Genomic DNA, 20,167 nt, shown 5'->3' on the forward strand with positions numbered 1-20,167 from the left:
ATTTATTGTTTTAAAATACAGTGTTTTGGAGCAGGCCTCACTACATTAATTACATGAAACTTCTAAAATGTAGAAAAAAGGGTTTAAAATGGTTTTGACAGTTACCAGTGTTGACCTTTAGAGCCAAGAACTTTATTCAAACAGCACAACTAGCTAATACTAAACACTTACATTATAACATCTTTTCTTCTCCTGAAGAACTGTATTAAAACAAAACAAACCTAAAGATTATTTACGATGGTTTTAAACAAGAATGAAATTATTAATTTTATCTCACACTCCCATAAGCTGCTTCTATAAAGGGTCAATTTACTTCAAAAAGTTCATGGGAAATGGAATTCGAAGTTTATTTTGGTGTAAAAAGTTTGAAATTATGCACTGTTTTCCCATAAACTTCATGAACTTACTGAAGATCCCTTTTGTCTTTCCTTTAAGCAATACATCATTCTTAAGGGTTATTCCAGTATTAAATCTGCAAGGAACAAATCTTTGAGGTCAATATCAATATCACAGTTCCAGCATACCTAAGCTCATCCATTTCTCTCTTCTTCTTCATTTCTTCTTTTTCTTTCCTTTTCATTTCCTGAATTTGGGCCTTTTTCTCATTCCTCTCTTCACGGTCTCTGCCCTCCTTCTCTGCTGCCAGGTCTGGGAACCGTTCCATTTTGGTCTTTTCTAATCGATTCAGGATCTCATTCACTTTCTTCTCCACTGTCACAATTTTCACCTTTGAGGGAGATAGGGGAAAAAATACTGGGTCTTTATTTATGTATTTTTTTTTCCTCCCAGAAGAGAAGCGAGGCTGTCCAGGGGTTTAGTGACCCAATTTATCTCCCTCTAGAAACCATCCATCATGCTCAGCCCTCAACAATAGTTGGATATTCCACTCAGTGCCGGGACTGTGCCTCCTGCAGCGGTAAAAAAACACTTACATCCTTTTGCCTGTGAAAGCCTATCTGCCCCACATCCATGTCAGCTGTTTTCTTCAGGTTAGACCACGGCGTATATACCACATTAACGTTGTTCATCTTGCAGCCTGCCAAGAGAGACTGTCTTCAACATGCAGGCAGGAGGAGACGGAGCAACCATCCCCTTACCCACTGACAAATTACAGTAATCCAACACAGGAAATGGCTTAGAATGAACAAGCCAGCCAGGGCTTCAAACCACACAGTGCTTTTCAAAAACCACCCAGGAAAGGCAAAATGGTAAAGCTAACATCAAACAAAATGCAAACAAAAGAATTACAATGGAGAGCAGGGATCCAGGGATTAGCTTCAGAGATTTCCGAGAGCCCCTTAAATTGAAGGCAAAATTTATCAAGTGCATTTTTCTCCAGAGAAAAGGACCAAACAGGTTTCCTCAGATTTTCAAAGGAGTTTCTGACTCACTATAGGCTAAGCGGCATTATAAAGCCTGGCCTGGGATTCCAGAGACCTGGATCCTATCCTGACACTCCTAGAAACCAGCTAGCCTCTCTGGGAAAGTCTCACCAGCTCTCTGAATCTTGTCTGAGCTATTAGGAAATTGGGTTTGTTTAGTTGGGTTTTGTTGTTTCTTTAAGCAGTGGAACACTTAAGAAAAGAAAGGGCACAAAACAGCAGTGCTCTGGACGAAAGAGGTGCCTGGCATTCTGTTCTTTCCTCCCCTATCACCCCCCAGCCTCACCTCCAACTCCCTCCTCTGTTAAGCTGCTCTGAGAATCACAGTTGAGTCACTCTTTTAATGTTCTCTATCATCCTTCCAAATTAAATGGCTACAGATTTCAGTGTTTAGTAAATCTCCACATACACTGGAGAACGCTGGTGAACAGCACCCTACCCAACTGATTGAAGTTAACATTACCCAAAATGTGGCAAAATGACATCATGTGCCACCTGAGTAGAATGTGAAAAATTTCACTTATGAAATGTTCCTGGCAAAAATGCAAAATGTGATTCTAATCAAGAGGAAGCATCAGATAAACCCAATCTTTGGGGTACTCTACAAGTGATCTCTACTCTTTAAAAGCATCAAATGGGCACCGGTTCTAGTCCTGGGGGCTCCTCTTCTGATCCAGCTTTCTGCTGTGGCCTGGGAAAGCAGTGGAGGATGGCCCAAGTCCTTGGGCCCCTGCACCCAAGTAGGAGACCAGGAAGAAGCACCTGGCTCCTGGCTTCGGATCGGCGCAGCTCTGGCAGTTGTGGCCATTTAGGGGGTGAACCAACAGAAAAAGGAAGACCTTCTCTCTGTCTCTCTCTCACTGTATGTAACTTTACCAGTCAAATGAATAAATAAAAATCTTTTTTTTTAAAAAAAGCATCAATGTTTTGAAAGAAAAAAAGGATCTCCAGATTAAAGGAGATCAAAGAGATGTGACAACTAAATATAAGGCAGGATCACCAAAAAAAGAATAATTGTAGGACTACTGGCAAAACTTAAATATGTGTGTATATATCAGATAACAGTATTCTATCCATGCTAAATTGCCTGAATTTGATCATAATACAATTAAGACTTCAGGTAATATCCTTGTTCTTAGGAGATACATACTAAAGGGTCTATAGTTTTCTTTCAGATGATCTGGCTGAAAGAGTTAATAATGACTATGCTATCAATAAAGAGAAAACAAATAAGCCGGTGCCGCAGCTCACTAGGCTAATCTTCCGCCTTGCGGCACCGGCACACTGGGTTCTAGTCCCGGTTGGGGCACCAGATTCTGTCCCGGTTGCCCCTCTTCCAGGCCAGCTCTCTGCTGTGGCCAGGGAGTGCAGTGGAGGATGGCCCAAGTGCTTGGGCCCTGCACCCCATGGGAGACCAGGAGAAGCACCTGGCTCCCGCCATCGGATCAGCGCAGTGCGCCGGCTGCAGCGCACTGGCCGCGGCGGCCATTGGAGGGTGAACCAATGGCAAAGGAAGACCTTTCTCTCTGTCTCTCTCTCTCACTGTCCACTCTGCCTGTAAAAAAAAAAAAAATGGGAAAATTTTAATATTGGTAACCCTAAGCAAATGGTGTATGACAGGTGTGCTTTTTTTCTTTTATGTGGTAAGAACATTTTTTTCAAAATTAGAAGTCGGAATAAAATCTCCATGTGCAATTGCACTACAGGGGACATGAACATGGATCAGGTAATGGACTCTGCTTTCTAAGGATCTCAAAGAGGGGAGCTAAGTATTTGGAGTACCCTAGGTTAAAAAAGAACACGTCAAATGCTATGGGAAAGGTACAGGTAAAGTGCTGAGGAAGTACAGGGAAGGGAAGGGCCACTCAGACTAGGAGAAAAGAAATGCTTCATGGAAGATTAATGGAGCTCAGAGGTAAGAGAGAAGAATTCTGACTTCAAATCCAGCCTCTACTATACTTCAGGGACGCGAGACCCGAGACGAGCTCCTTCATTTTTTTTCAGCTCAGTTTTCTCATCTATAACATGAAAAGAACAGTACCTATGAAATAATCTATAAAGTTTTCAGCACAAGATCTGGGCATGTAATCAACATGCCATCAATGCTAGTGATTACTATCATTACTACAACTATGATGTGGACCTTGACACTTTGCTTGGGTCTGCCCACGTGAAGATTGAGGACAGAAGTGAGGGCAGAAAGAACGACATAAGCAAAGGTACAGCAAATATTTACTTCGGCTGGAGTGTGAAGTATGTGAAGGGGAGACACCTGTATGAGACCTGAGCTGCTTAAATGCCAGCTTAAGAAGTTTAGACTGAATTCTATAGGCCAAGGGAGGGGAGGGGTGGTGGTTTGATCACAGAAACTTTCTAATCTGTCAGAGGGTTTAATCTACGAAGAAAAATAGGTTAAATATAGGACAGACGGACCTATGATTCTGGATCTATGAATCACAACAAACTGACTCTTGATGACAAACAAGTTGAACACCAACTCCCTTGGTTCTGAGCACTGAAGGTGGCAAGCCAGGGAGGGAGATTTGTTAACTACAGTATCACAACCAGAACACACTTGGCAAATCTCAGAGAAAAGAACATTTTCTGCTATTGATCCATGAAAGTGAGATCCTGGGGATTATTAGCTCTTTGTTTGGTTTGGTGAGCTACCACTATGGAATGCCGATGGGAGGACAGAGAGGAATTTAGTATCCTGACTCTTCACTCCTCTTTGTTTTCTCTAGAACTTGTAAACCAGAAAGAGACCTAAAAGAAAACTGAACCAAGAATAAGTTCAAAGTTTTTTTTATCAAAGGGACATCTGCTAGCCTTGGGCATGGGAGGGGACAGGGGACAGAAGGATAGAGGATAATGACTGTTTAAATTTTTATTTTTATTACAATAACTGAAGATTTTGGAAATTGTCTACTCATAAAAATGGAATGTCCTATGTTGTAATGTAAATGTAATGTCATTACAATTAGTTGACTGATGGAGTTGAAAATCAGGGGTTCTATAAGACAAGACCTCTACCTTCTTTGGCCAGGTATGTTTCATTGTCAAGGCTGCCTGAATTAAGCATGAAGAAACTGAAACTAAGTCTGAGTGCTAAGAACGGGGTTATGACGCTCAGCTCTTGTCCTATAATCACCAACCCCTGGTATCGCAATCAACTGTTGATCAGCCTCAGGTTTACCATATACTCAACCCACATTTTTTTCCAACCTTCTAGATCATCCCTCAGTTTCAGATCAAACCAAAATTACCTCTGCCCTATCTAGGTCTATGCCCCATAGCTGAAATCTAATCCACTAGCTCAATCACAGCAGAATACCACTTCCTGCCTTTCCTTTATAACTGCCATTCCCACCTCAATAATTATTCTTCTCTACCTTCACTAATTGTGAGATTACATTTTGTATGGTACAGGGGCTGGTGATGTGTTGTAGGGGGCAAAGCCACTTCCTGCAATGCTGGCATCCCATACGGGCACAGGCTCGTTCCCCAGCTGCTCCACTTCCAATCCAGCTCTCTTCTAATGACCTGGGAAAGGCAGGAAAGATGGCCCAAGTGCTTGGGCCCCTGCCACCCCTGTGGGAGACCTGGAAGAAGTTCCTTGCTCCTGCTGTTGCAGCCACCTAGGGAGAAACCAGTGGATGGAAGACCTATCTCTCTAAATCTCTCTTTAAGTCTGACTTTCAAATAAATAAACCTTAAAAAAACAAAAAAAAAAAAACCCCACAGTTGTATAATAAAAATAAACAAGTAGCAAGTGTATCATTTCAGGTCTTACCTAAAACACTTAAAAAATTATTCTCAACCCACACTGCACATTACAATTACCAGAGGAGCTTTTAAAAAATGCTGATACTCAGAGACCACCCCAGGTCAATTAAATAAGATTTTCTTGGGGGTGGAGGTTGGAAATTGACTCGGTACCATCACAACTTAAAGGGAGAAAAAAGAATGTACAAGAAAGAGGAAAGAAAAAGTAGGAAAGTGTGGCTGGTGCTGTGGCATAGCAGGTAAAGCTGCCGCCTGCAGTGCCACGCATCCCATATGGGCACCAGTTCAAGTCCCAGCTGCTCCACTTCCAATCCAGCTCTCTACTATGGCCTGGGAAAGTAGTAGAAGATGGCCCAAGTCCTTGGAACCTTGTACCCACATGGAGGACCCAGAAGATGCTCCTGGCTCCTGGCTTCAGATTGGCCCAGCTCTGATCATTGCAGCCATTTGGGGAGTGAACTACAGGATGAAAGACCTCTTTCCCTCTCACTGCCTCTGCCTCTCTATAACTCTGCCTTTCAGATAAATAAATTAATTTAAAAAAAGAAAGAGAAAATAGGAAAGTGTGATTTAAGACTCTAGTTCTAGAATATAATGACAAATGATAGAAATAAAGATATCAAATAATGATAAAAATAATTCTATGAGACACATCTCTCTTGCTTAACTACCAATATTACCAAATTTCCAAGTCTTTTACAAATAACCTTAAGAATATGCAGATCTAGACATTTCTATTCAAGGTAAGGAAAAAGAGTAAAAAAAAAAAGGCTGAAATTCAGATAGGACCATGAAAATTAGAGGGGTGGGGAGATTAGCTTTTAGTCTGACAGATAGCAAAACTATCTTCCACCTTAACAAAACAGGGGAAAGGCATATTCCATGCTACAGGATTGATGAAAGCCAAAGTCAATAGCAGACTATCTAAAAAGTAATTCACTTCTGAGGTTAGTGCTGTTGCATAGCAGATAAAGCCACTGCCTGCAGTGCTGGCATCCCATATGGGTGCAGGTTCAAGTCCTGGCTGCTCCACTTCAGATCCAGCTCTCTGCTATGGCCTGGGAAAGCAGCAGAAGATGGCTCGAGTCCTTGGACCCCAGCACCTGCAAGGGGAGAACCCAGAGGAAGCTCCAGGTTCCTGGCTTCAGATGGGTCCAGTTCTGGCCATTGCAGCCATTTGAGGAGTGAACCAGTGGATGGAAGACCTTTCTCTCTGCCTCTCTGTAACTCTCTGCCTTTCAAATAAAAAATCTTTTAAAAAAATAAATAAAATAAAAAATAATCCAATTCCGATACAGTCAGTATTATTTCTGAAAACATTGCTAAGAAAACTGACCTTGAATGCTATTGGCCTTCACAAGGTGGGCACAATCCATCAGCACTTCCTTTGGAATGTCTTCTATCTTCTCTCCCTGAAACACAAAAATTAACCAAATGATCCATCAGTTTGTTACTGACACTGGAACACTCAAGGTGCTTTGCTGCTTTTCTCACTAGGCATGATTTTATCACAATCAAGAACTCTTTAACTGTACTACTGAATACTGAAAAATGAAGTAAATTTACCGTGTCCATTATAGAAGGCAGTAATATAATATGGAAAATACTGGTACTTAAATAAGTAAAAAAACAGGATATGGAAGAAAACGTTAATTAGTAATTTTTGTTCTTTCTTTTCATTCTTACTTTAAGAAGCTCTGTGGGAAAAGGGTGCCTACTTTTGACAACCAGAGGTCTTCTGGGGTGAAGGCCTTCTATTACCTTCCTCAAAGAGATAACCTGTAGTTTGGAGTCTCAAACATCTGCTCACCCACCCTCAGCATTCATCAGGAAAAAATGTCTTGTTAGATCTCAACAGGTCACCACAAAGAAGAAATAACGCAGATTCTTTTTCTCTATAGAAATCTAAATTAAAATCAAAGATGAATAAAGAGCAATTCTCAAAGGAAAAAAAGATTTGAGGCAGCAGCAAATGGAAATCAATTCAATACTGACTCCTACTATGCATGGAATTACAGAAATGTCTCTGAGAATTAAGTGTCATCTAACTAAATGTTTGAGATAAAGTTATTCCATTATGTTTCTAACTTTTCATTTCAAATGTAAATCTCGGGGCTGGTGCTGTGGCACAGTGGGTTAATGCCCTGGCCTGAAGCACCGGCAGATTCAAGATCTGGCTGTTCCACTTCCGATCCATCTCTCTGCTATGGCCTAGGAAAACAGTACAAGATGGCCCAAGATGCACCCATGTGGGAGACCCGGAAGAAGCTCCAGGCTCCTGGCTTCAGCTATTGCAGCCAACTGGGGAATGAACCAATGGATGGAAGACCTCTCTCTCTCTCTCTCTCTGCCTCTCCTCTCTCTGTGTAACTCTTTCAAATAAATAAATAAATCTTTAAAAGAGTAAATCTCTTAAAAACATAACATCTGTCCAAAAAATAAGCAATCTGAGTGTCACTGTTTTTAAAGGCATAACTCATCTAAGAGGATATTTCTCCACTCAAATACAGGATTCTGAATTTTATATCTTTTTTTTTTTTATTTTTTTATTTTTGACAGGCAGAGTGGACAGTGAGAGAGAGAGAGAGACAGAGAGAAAGGTCTTCCTTTTGCCATTGGTTCACCCTCCAATGGCCGCCGTGGTAGGCGCGCTGCGGCCGGTGCACCGCGCTGATCCGATGGCAGGAGCCAGGTGCTTCTCCTGGTCTCCCATGGGGTGCAGGGCCCAAGCACTTGGGCCATCCTCCACTGCACTCCCTGGCCACAGCAGAGAGCTGGCCTGGAAGAGGGGCAACCGGGACAGGATCGGTGCCCCGACCGGGACTAGAACCCGGTGTGCCGGCGCCGCAAGGCGGAGGATTAGCCTAGTGAGCTGCGCTGCCGGCCTCTGAATTTTATATCTTAATAACAATGCAATCATCAGCCATTACCACTTAAGCTATAACATAGTGATGGTAACAAAATATAGAGAAGCTAACTGATCCTATACCAAATACAATCAAAATTAATGATTAAAAAAAAAATCCCCAGCAAGCTACCACTTTTTGAGCACTCAGCATATAGCAGGTACTAAGTGAATAGCCATATGAAATGACTGGTATTATCCTCCCTTTACCAATGAAGAAACTGAAGCTAAGTAGTTAAGTAAGTAGACTAAGGTCTCCAACATCTCCTGGTAAGTGACAGAGCTGAGAGATGTGCCCAAGTTTAAAGCCATGCTCTAAAAATGGAGCCCCAGTTCTTGTGGAACTAGGGTTTCTTAATACCAACCTATGTCCCATTATCTCTCCTTACTCACACTATCTGTGGCTGTCACTACTCCTAAAGCAGTGTCTTTTGTTTTATTACTTATAATACAATGTGGGAGACTTGCTCCCTACCTACAAAGTCATCCAGCTTGGCACTATGCAGAAAGTCAGAGTACACAAGCTCCAAGGGGGGTTCTAAGGGATTCTCCCTACAGAAAGGCCAGAATTTGGACTGTGGACTTTGTGCCATCTACGTTAATGGGGCAAGAAATCTTTAGATAGGTATGGTTATTTTCTTTGGGTTTCAAAAACCAAGTCTAGGAAGGTAATGCAGCATATCTATGATCTTCAAAGTTGGGTTGAATTCAACAAAAACTGCATATACCACTTAGCAGGTGCTGGTATTATTTTAAGCACTTTAAGATATGCTAGCTTGCTTAATTCTTACAAATGACTCAGTAAGGCAGGTATTTATACCCTTTTACAGATGAGGAAATGGGCACAGTTAAGTACCTTGCTCAGTCACACAACTAGTAATCAGCAGAGCCAGGACTCACCTACAGTGGTCTTGGTCCTAAGCCACATGGTCTTGCTCCATCTCCAATACTTACTTGGTACCTAACTAAGAACAAGAGGCTATACCACTGACTGCAAATCAACCATTTAAACGTTTCTCAAGGAGCATACAGTTTCAAATTGAGTATATTATGTGCCTCCAAAAGAAACTGAAATAGAACTTCTTCTATTCAAACAAGTAATAACTGGTGGTAGGGTGAAGTTGGGACTATCACCATTGTTTCCATTTTCTGACATAACAGAACCCAAAGGAAAAAAATCTGTACCAAACAGAAACTTGGTAACACCATATTCATGGTAACAACATCCTCAATTTTTCTCTAATTTTAATAGTTCCAAATAGCAAAAAGTTGCCTAGGACAATTAAGAATTTTGTTCTAGCGTGGAGTTCATAATCTTCCTCTTCTCCTTCACAATACAGTCCTCAAAAACAAAAATAGTTTAAGTAAAGATGGGATACAATGTTTGACCTTAATAGTAAATTAAATGAATATTACAACCATAATGAAGCAGCATCTTATATTTATTAAAATGGTCAAAAGATTTTTTTTGTTAAGTTATAAAACTCAAAAAGGTTTTGGAAAACCTATAGATAGCAGGTAGCATTTTAAACTAGCATAATACTTTCAGAAGGCAATCTGGCAAAAAAAAAAAAAAGAGTTATCAAAATATGTGTATCTTTTAAATAATTCCATGCCTAAGAATTACTCTAGGAAAAAATTCAAAAGAGATGAAGAAAATGAGTCAAGAAAAGACCTTTCTTGTTGGGATTCATAATGCTGAAAAACTGTAAACAATTTATATTGTGACAAAGGAGGTTCTATATTAACTTTGGCATATTATCAACTCAAAACAGCCAGTCAAAATAATAAATATGAAACTAGTACCGTAACATGAAAAAGTTCATAAACTGTCACTTTAAAAAGCAATACATTCAACCAAGAAATGCCAGGATGGAAAACAGAATGAGACAAAAGAATTTAACTGCATTTACAAATACAGGGCACTACGTCACTGAAACAGATAGCTTAACATGTGGTTTTGCAAAACGATGTCTTTACTGGAAATTTTAAGGCAAGAAAACATACAAAATTGAACTGTACAAAAATACTATACTCTGGTTGATAAAGTTGTTTCTCATGGGGTGAAAGGTTAATAATTTCGAAACTACCTACACATATACTAGAATACAATTAGGTAAGTTAAATCGAAGGTGAATGGTGGGAAACAGACTTCTTGCTGTTGAGAAGGAAGTTACAGGTAAGCCAGGGGAAAGCTTGGAATGAGGCCTGTGGTAATGGATCAGAGTCAGAGATATCAATATCATCTCATGTTTAGCTTAATATAGACACAAGAAAAGAGATACAAAAAATGATAGGGAATAAGTGTATATACATGGGTTGGTATATATACACATATTTCCTTGCTCTGTCAGCTGAGAAGGCTTAAAAGCAATCACATCCAGAGTCTAGATCTTGATTTTTGAACTATTATTCCCCAAGAAAAAGAGCCACCAACCCCTGGAGAAATGATTGACTCCAGAGCTGGGACAGGAAAAATATAAGATGTGCCTGGAGTACTTCATAGTAACAGAAAGTAATAATCAAAAAAAAAAAAAAAAAAAAAAGGATGAGAGCATGTCAGAGGAACACAGGAGCTAAGCTGCTCTAAGAGCCGAAAGAACCCCAGCCAAAGCTGGACAGTATGAGCAACAAAGTAATACAGTGTCCCACTGCAACCCAAAGTATGAAATAAGCATAGGAATCCACGCTGGTGCCAATAAGCAATCAAAAGAAAGGATAAATGGGGAGGATGAGACAAATCTTCCTTCCAGAATAATTACAAATAATCTATGTAGATACTACCTGCTCCAGAAGTAGAGCTTAATTCCGTCCTCCGCCATTGAGTAGGGAATGGACTAGGTAACTTTCCTCTAAATAACAGAATATGGAAAGTCAGAGAAAAGCAACTTTCTGGTAGAGAAACCTAGTCAACACTATCCTGGGGAAGTGATCAAAGTTCACATCATTAGTGGTAAGTCATGTTAATACAGGTAGCCTGATACAACATGAAGACATGAGGAGATGGGCATTCAACTCTGGAATTCTTCTCCCTAAATCAATAATCTCAGTCTAGTCATGAGATAAACATCTGTTAAACCCAAACTGAGTGACATTCCACAATATCCCTGATTCAATTTTTAAGGTCATGAAAAATAGCAAAGGGGTGAAAAACTGTCACAGAGCAGAGACTAGGCAGACAAGACAACTACATGCAAGACAGATAAATTCAGCACCCTAGATGGGATCCTGAAACAGAAAAAAGACATTAATGGAAAAGCTGGTGAAATTCAAATAAAGTCCCGAGTTTAGCTGACATTAAGGTGCCAGGTTTATTTCTTAGTTTTGACAAATCTTCCAGGGTAATGTAATATGTTAACAATAGGGAAAGTAGCCAGAGGCTTTACAGGAACTGTCTTACTATCCTTTTAACTTTATTGTAAATTTCAAATTATTTGAAAGCAGGAAGTTTACTTTAATATAAATACATATATATAGAGAGATGTAACAAATATAGCCTCTGGTTCAACTATAAAATATAACTTATAAATAAAGGCAGATTAGAAAAATAATGTTATTCTATTACTAGGGGACATTAAATATTTTTTTCTTTATTAATAAACTATCATGCTGGCCGGCGCCGTGGCTCACTTGGCTAATCCTCCGCCTGCGGCGCCGGCACCCCGGGTTCTAGTCCTGGTTGGGGTGCCGGATCCTGTCCTGGTTGCCCCTCTTCCAGTACAGCTCTGCTGTGGCCCAGGAACGCAGCAGAGGATGGCACGAGTGCTTGGGCTCTGCACCCGCATGGGAGACCAGGAAGAAGCACCTGGCTCCTGGCTTCGGATTGGCGCAGTGCACTGGCCGTAGCAGCCATCTGGGGGGTGAACCAACAGAAGGAAGACCTTTCTCTCTGTTTCTCTCTCTCACTGTCTAACTCTGCCTGTCGGGAAAAAAAAAAAACAAAACTATCATGCTGTTTTAGATTTCCCAAAGAAAATTCCTGATTTCAGGGGCGATCTGCCCACAGTGAACCAAAAGAATCACAATAGGTTGAGAAAAAGTAACTACAACACGATCCTCTCCATTGGAGGAGAAAGACAATCTGGTACTGTCAAGTGAATCAAAAGGGAAAGAAAGTAAAGGTCAGGGATGACATTCTGAAACTGGCAGAACAACGTGTTGCTTTTATGCAGGAAAAATGTACTATGTCCCCTTCTAAGCCTCAGAAGTCACCCAGAATTTTCCATGTGATTTTCTGGGTCAGAACGAAGACACCCCTTTATCTGCTAACTTAATACTTTTACACACATTTATTACTTAAAACTATTTAATTGCAGAACACGATATGATGCTCATCAAAGAAAAAGTCATGAATCCATGTTTTTTCAGTACCTTATGTAATCGAAGGTATACATGAGCCGAAGAGAGTTTGTCCACATGAAACCTACAAAGAATGAAAACCACTTTTAGCACGAGGTACAAGAAAACCATCTCCTAAGGACACCTGCATTTACAGCATTCCAATCCAAAAAGTATTCACCCAGTGCCTGCCACACACTAAGCACTGCGGGCAGTATAAAACAGTCACTCTCACCAGAAGGCTCAGTATCAACCTGAAGGGGTAAGATAAACACTGAGAGTTGCGCAGCTGTGTGTGATTTAATAAGAAGAGATAATAAACATTGATTGCCCTGAGAAGGGTGACTTCTCAAGTGATGAAAGAGCTTCAAAGGAACTGACATTCTCTGACTGAAGCATAAGTCTCAGAGGAAAACCAGGGAAAAGAACCTCGGTGAGAAGAGAAGGCAATCAGGCTCCTTTTGTAAGCCTGAAGACTTGCAGGACCACAGTGTGAAGAAAAAGATGAGGGCTTTGTTTGAGACAACTTGAGTTTGAAGCGATGGCCAAACAATTCAGAGAGGATGTCAAGTACAGAGCTGGAAGAGTTAAGTGAGGCCTAAGGACATTAAGCAGGGTACCTCACTAAATGGGTCAAACACTGCTTCCAGTCCCATATTCTGACAATGACACCCACCTACTCCTGGGGGGAGCCAATGCTTTATAGCATTGTCCTAAAAACACTCAGAATGTCCTTCTCACCTCACTATCTGAATTTGCCTTCCATTCAGACTCTATCATCCACCAATTTAATGAAATCTCTCAAAACTTACTCCCTTTTCCACTTATGCAACATTTTGGGGTTTTGGATTTTTCACGTTTACAGTTCACCAAGTGAAGTTGGTTTTCTTTCCAACACACAGGAAGCCCCTAGAATCCCAGCATCAAACAAGGAACAAGCTAACACATGACTATCACTTTGTGATTTGTAATTTTAGTCACATTGCTACCTGGGTATTCTTCTAGACTGAAGTTCAGTAAAACCCTAGGGAGGCACCATTATATCTCATAATATATTTCTTCATATATTATCTTAGCATTTTTTTATTTAAGAAGTGACAACAAGCCGGCGCCGCGGCTCACTAGGCTAATCCTCCGCCTTGCGGCACCGGCACACCGGGTTCTAGTCCCGGTCGGGGCGCCGGTTCTGTCCCGGCTGCCCCTCTTCCAGGCCAGCTCTCTGCTGTGGCCAGGGAGTGCAGTGGAGGATGGCTCAAATGCTTGGGCCCTGCACCCCATGGGAGACCAGGATAGGCACCTGGCTCCTGCCATCGGAACAGCGCGGTGCACTGGCCGCAGCGCGCCAACCGCGGCGGCCATTGGAGAGTGAACCAACGGCAAAGGAAAACCTTTCTCTCTCTCTCTCTCTCTCTCTCACTGTCCACTCTGCCTGTCAAAAAAAAAAAAAGGAAGACCTTTCTCTCTCTCACTATCCACTCTGCCTGTCAAAAAAAAAAAAAAAAGAAGTGACAACAGTCACACACTCACATGTAGAAAAAATGCAGACAGTAATGGTAAGAGCCCTCTTGGTAAAACACCTTACTATTTTCTCTGGCTACAGAAAGATATTAGGCATTTTTTTGGCAGACGATGATGAAGCTAGGTTCTATTCTTAGTCATTACTAATTGCCAGAAATGGACATAAAACCTTATTTACATTTCTCTAAATGGTTCATATACTCATTTGCATTCCCAGGTGACAAATTCATACTAATTATCACCTATACCTGAGGATTTTTTACCTAGAAAAATCTGCTTTTGCAAATCCAGAAATTATGTATTTCATTGTGCTACTTGAGAATCAAAAGGAAAATACCCCACTAGTAACCTCAGTGAGAAGTAACTCCTCCATTTCCAACTTTTACTTGTGTTAAGCTAGTTCTCTATGTTCAACTGTTTCCTATACACCCTTAGCAGTTAGACACTATAATTTTTCTTACAGGTCTCTGATGTATAATTTCATCAAAAGAAATACCCAAATAATTTAACACATATCTAATGAATCCATAATAAGTAGTGAAAGTACCAAAAACACACAGAAGAGTACGATTATTAATATATAACAACCTCAGGTTTGTGAGTAGTAGGTATACCTCTACAATGAGTGAGGGAGGAGAAATATGGGGCTCTGATTAAAATGTTAAAAAAAAAATCCAGGCTGGCGCCGCGGCTCACTAGGCTAATCCTCCGCCTTACGGCGCCGGCACACCGGGTTCTAGTCCAGGTCGGGGCACCGATCCTGTCCCGGTTGCCCCTCTTCCAGGCCAGCTCTCTGCTGTGGCCAGGGAGTGCAGTGGAGGATGGCCCAAGTGCTTGGGCCCTGCACCCCATGGGAGACCAGGAGAAGCACCTGGCTCCTGCCATCGGATCAGTGCAGCGCGCCGGCCGCAGCGCGCCTACTGCGGCAGCCATTGGAGGGTGAACCAACGGCAAAAAGGAAGACCTTTCTCTCTGTCTCTCTCTCACTGTCCACTCTGCCTGTCAAAAATTAAAAAAAAAAAAAAAAAAAAATCCAGCCCTATAAACACATTAAAAAGTTCTTCCCATATCTCTCAGAATGCTTACTCAGAGTTCAAATTATGCCCACTAGTTCTCTCTTCTCTTTGTTATCTTCTCCTGTCTGCTTCTTCTGATACACTTCACTGAATGCAGAGACTAGAAATCTTACTAAAAGAGCACCCATTACTTGAGCAGGTGGAGATGCAGGGCCCCGCAGGTGGGCTGCCCAACTCCTGAGAGTGGGGTCTGAGGAACTACTACTCGTCAGAGAGTTTGGAAGAAGGAAATGCACGCTATTTCTATTTCCTACATTTAAAAACGCATTTAGTGTCATCCTCGTTTAACCCTATGAAGATTATTTGATTAGAAGAGCCTCAGGAGATTTTTCTGGGATAAACTCAGATGTTGACATTCACAAATGTAAAGCACCAAAAGCTGTATCAACAATGAGTCAGGTTAAAAATCTGCCCTGGAATGCAGCGTAACTCAATCACTCTTAGCATGCACTGGAAGATTTCCAGGATTGATAGTATATGAACTGAACCATATTTTGAAGTATGGGCCTATTCCAGTTCACATCAGATCTCAAGTAGCTGCTAAATGTAAAAAGTCAATCATTTTCAACTATATTCATTAATCTCGTAACTATTAAGGAGTTTCTAGGTATTTATAGACACCAATTTGGCAAGGATCAACCTTAGTGAAATGAAAAACCAAAGCCAGTTTATCGGGTAATGGCTGTAAAATGGAAATTCCTCTTTCACTTAATTAAAAAAAAAAAAAAAAAGATAAGGGGCTGCAGCAAAGGTGGGCACTCAGCGCAGCAGTTAAGATACTGCTTGAGATGCCTGTAACCCAGATCGGAGTGCCTGGGTTTGAGTGCCGGCTCCACTCCAGATTCCAGCTTCCTGCCAGTGCACACTCTAGGAGGCAGCAGGTGATGTAGCTCCTTGCCACCCACACGAGACACCCGAATTAGTTCCAGGTCCTGGCTTCAGGTTGGCGCAGCCCTGACTGTTGCAAGCGTTTGGGGAGTGAACTGGCAGAGGGAAGATCTGCCTCTGCCTTTCCAATAAATAAAATAAATATATAAAAGTTTTTAAAAAAAGGGCTGTGGTAAATTGACTTTTATGATGTATCTGAATATGCAGCAGGTATTCATGCTCCAAACCTGATAGGTTTAAAGTTTGTACTGATTACTACTTAACAGGTGCGGCCATTCTCATCTCCCTTGAGAAAGTCTGGACATCTCTGAGCCTTAAGGACAACTGAATATAACTTAGCTAGGGTGACAGGAGCTCAGAATGGACAGATCAGAAGAAACATCCAGTGAGAATCATTTCTAGGCAGGTAGAGCTAGTTGATTAGGAAGTCAACAAATATTTACTGAATACCTACTATGTGCCAGGACCTATGCTAAGTATCAGACACACAGTAGATATAAAACAGGAGGAGCATTATTCTCACGAAGCTCACAGTCTAATGCCCTAGGAAGGTAGGCAGCACTGCATTTAGAAGTTCTCGGCAGTGGAAACTGCCCACTCGGGAAGGGGCACTGAGCAGCCTAACTTGCTGACACAACTGTGTTCAGAAGACAGGCTGGCTGCTATGCTGAGATTGGGGCCAGAGTTAACAAGTCTTGAAAATTCCTGTTTTGGGACCTCTTGGTTCCTGGATGTGGCTTTTTGAGGGCAGAAAGACAGGGCAGCATCTCCTCTAGGGTCATGAATTAGCTCCTTTGTAACATGGTAGGCCAGAGCACAGCAGGAGGCCCTTGAGGGAGCCCCTGAAGACAGGCTGGGGGTGCTGAGCATACCCACATCTGAGGGTAGCTTGAGTCACTCTCTGCACAACAGTTCCCCTATTCCATGCATCGACTGAAAAATGGCAGCCTCTACTCTATCACTACTGAGCGTTAAATGAAGGGTCTGGGCCCACATGTGGAGAAAAGGAGTCCAGGGTCCACAGAGAGCAGCAGCAACAGCTTGGGAGAAAGGAGTGACCTGAAGCCCAAAGAATGGTAGTCTGGGGAAAAACAGAAGCAGCAACTTAGAACTAGAGTTGGGGTCAGTGACAACCAGACCATATCCATTCAGTTTTCCTTAACCTTAGTTTGATCATTTGAGAAATGGTCATATCATCAATACTTATTTCACAGGGCAGTTGTGAAATTAAATGTGCTATCATCCTGGACAGCATTTGGTAGGGGGTATGAGTAGTTGGGGAGATGATAACCCACTCAACAGATAAAACTCGGCTACAAGAGAGACATCCCCAGGGTCAGAGTGATGGAAGATGAAGATGGAAAAGGAAAGCAAACTGAGTGTGAGAATGTTAACCAGATAGAAACAAAGTTCCAGGAGACTATGCCCTCATCCAAGGACATGTAGCTGGCTGGCAAAAAAAGCCCATACTGCATTCTGAGACAGTAAGAGAAAAGACATCATGACATCATCTAGAAGGAAGGAGTCTTTTTTTTTTTTTGGACTGGGTTTGGTGAACAGCAAAATAAAGGATCTCAGACTTAGAGGGAGGCTGGGAAATGCTATATGACTATTTAGAGTTTTCATGAATTATGTTAAAAAGAAGGGATAAGAATTTGGTCAATGTGGGCAAAACAAAAGTTTAGAAAACAAAGAGAAAATAGTTTGTTTCCTTTAAAGATGGATCTGGTCAGCTGCAGCGTTTCATCCATTCACATGGTTGCTTGCATTTATTTTCTGCATTGCTTCTTGTGAAGTCCTCAGCTATCCACTCATAGGGAGGAAGTCTGAACATGTAAGCCGGTGGTCCCAGAAACTTCTATGAGGAGACAAAGAGGAGCCAACAGAAAGCCTATGTTCTGGAGGTATGTGCTCTCAGGCTTCAGATCAAACCCCAAAGATCATTCCCCATTTTTGCGGTAATTAAAAATGAAGGAACTGGCAGTTGGCTATTTAACAGTCATAAACAGGGGCCGGAGCTGTGGCGTAGTGGGTAAAGCCACCGCCTGCAGTGCCGGCATTCCATATGGGTGCCGGTTGGAGTCCTGGCAGCTCTACTTCCAATCCAGCTCTCTGCTATGGCCTGGGAAAGCAGCAGAAGATGGCGCAAGTCCTTGGGCCCCTGCACCCATGCAGGAGACCTGAAGGAGGCTTCTGGCATCTAGCTTCGGGTCAGTGCAGCTCCAGCCATTGTGGCCACTTGGGGAGTGATAGAAGACCTCTCTCTCTCTTTCTCTCTCTCTGCCTCTCCTCCTCTCTGTGTGACTCTTTCAAATAAATAAATATTTTTAAAAAAGTCATAAACAAAAATGCAAAGCACCGATTCTAGTTTTAATTCAAGGAGTCAGGTGGTTGGCCAAGTCTAAGAAGTACTCCTAAGTGAAGCCATATGGCTCCTAAGAAGTGAGCCATCATAGAAAGCAGAACCAAAACTGTGACTTACCAAATATCTTCAGGCCAGCCATACTTTATCAGATCTTCATCTACAATGAGAAACAAAAGATAAGGGTAAGAAAAATGAGCAAATGAAGATGTGCCAGGGTTTATAATAAGTTGGGAAAGGAAGAAATATCAATTCTTTCCATAATTTGTTTTTCTCCCTTATTGGAGAAAAATAATTCAGAGAGGATTTGAGGCTTGAAAACACAGAAAAAAAATCCATTCACTGTAATCACATTTAAATGTTAAAGTGATTTTGCTTTTAAACTTTTAAAAAATGAATTGCATTTTACATCTTTTTAGAAATTTTTACTATTTTTATGTATTTGAAAGGCAGAGAGAAACACACAGAGATCTTCCATCCACTGATTCACTCCCCCAAATAGCCACAACAGCCAGGGAGGGCCGGGCCCGACTGAAGCCAGGAGCTGGGTCTCAGCTGAGTTTCTTACATGGGTATCAGGGACCTAAGCTTTTGAGACATCATCTGCTGCTTCCCAGGGTGTGCATTAGCAGGAAGTTGATCAGAAGCAGGGGTAGGACTCAAACCCAGATGCCCCAGTATGGGATTCGCGTGTCCCGACCAGCAGCTAACCTGCTGTGCCAGAACACCCACCACTGTATGTGCATTCTTAAGGTTAATAAAACACAACACTATGGGAAGGTGACATCAATATATTCTTTGGGTAGCAACATTACAATTAATGACTGTTTAAGACAGAAGTATTTGCGTTAAATGTCTATTTAAAATTATAAAGTGAAAAGGATTCCTGTGTAATAATTTAAAATGTACCCAAGAGTAGCAATTGCCCAGCCTAGTAGTTAAGATGCCCACATCTCACCTGAGAGCACCTGTGTTTGATACCGGTCTCCAGCCCCTAACACTAGCTTCCTGCTAACACAGGCACTGGGAATCAATGGTGATGCCTCAAGTGATTGGGTTCTTGTCACCCACATGAGAGACCTGGATTGATTTCCCAGGTCCTGGTCTTGACCTGGCCCAACCTGGTCATTGTTGGCATTTGGGCAGTGAACCAGCAGATGGGAGGTCTCTTTTTATCTGCCAACGAAAAGAAAACAAACCCAAGAAAGTATTGAATGTACATAATTTGAACAGGGCTTTACAAATTTTGGGTGAAGGCATCCTTAACAACTGTAGACACTATGATTTTTCTGAAAGGCTTTCTAATCGCTTACATGAGAAGGTAGGCAAATAACCAACAGGTAAGCAGGAAAATTAAAGGGACACATAAAAACTTCCTTTCCACAGTCAGGCAATGCTTGGCTGCTTGCTGACACCTGCTGGCTAGTAAAGAGAACAGACCTGAAAGCTTTTTAGTGAAAGTACACTGTTCCACTTAATATTCATTTATGTTTTATCTAGTCCTTAATCTGAAGTCGCCAAAGCTATTAGAAAGAAGTGTGATGTACTAGGAGTGCTAGAAACCATGGTGCTGTGAAACTGTAGAGCCCTTTCTTATAAAAACAAGGAAAAGCTGACAGCTCCAAATGATCTCATGAGTTCCTAAGGAAAAAATGTTACATACATATGTATATATATGTATGTACACACACACACACTTTAATGACAGCAAAATGATACCTGAGAGCTCTAAATATCATCTGACATATATTCTACATCTAAATCTATATCTGTAGATATAAATTCCTATAATCAATGTTTAAAGGAATCACTCTGTCTCACCCTCCTGTCAATCTGCCTTTCAAATATATATAGAGAGATCCCTGGTCCCCAGACTGCACACAGTGCAAAACCTGCACAATCATACATAGTG

At 41.6% G+C, this 20,167-nt stretch overlaps 1 protein-coding gene across 3 annotated transcripts in view; it reads right to left on the minus strand.

Annotated features, from left to right (window-relative positions):
* Window positions 1-20,167, minus strand: part of CCDC25 (coiled-coil domain containing 25) — a 42,230-nt gene that overhangs the window by 12,605 nt on the left and 9,458 nt on the right. For 2 of the 3 annotated variants that reach the window (XM_062212954.1, XM_062212953.1), the window contains exons 3-7: window positions 18,376-18,415; window positions 12,445-12,496; window positions 6,505-6,580; window positions 933-1,036; window positions 525-727 (exon numbers count right to left, since the gene is read on the minus strand). In XM_062212954.1, coding sequence (XP_062068938.1) covers window positions 525-727; window positions 933-1,036; window positions 6,505-6,580; window positions 12,445-12,496; window positions 18,376-18,415 — 475 coding nt within the window. The remainder of the gene's footprint in view (window positions 1-524; window positions 728-932; window positions 1,037-6,504; window positions 6,581-12,444; window positions 12,497-18,375; window positions 18,416-20,167) is intronic. The other variant, XM_062212955.1, reaches the window with a different exon arrangement.

The sequence above is a fragment of the Lepus europaeus genome, chromosome 16 (genome assembly GCF_033115175.1).
Source record: "Lepus europaeus isolate LE1 chromosome 16, mLepTim1.pri, whole genome shotgun sequence".
NCBI lineage: Eukaryota > Metazoa > Chordata > Mammalia > Lagomorpha > Leporidae > Lepus > Lepus europaeus.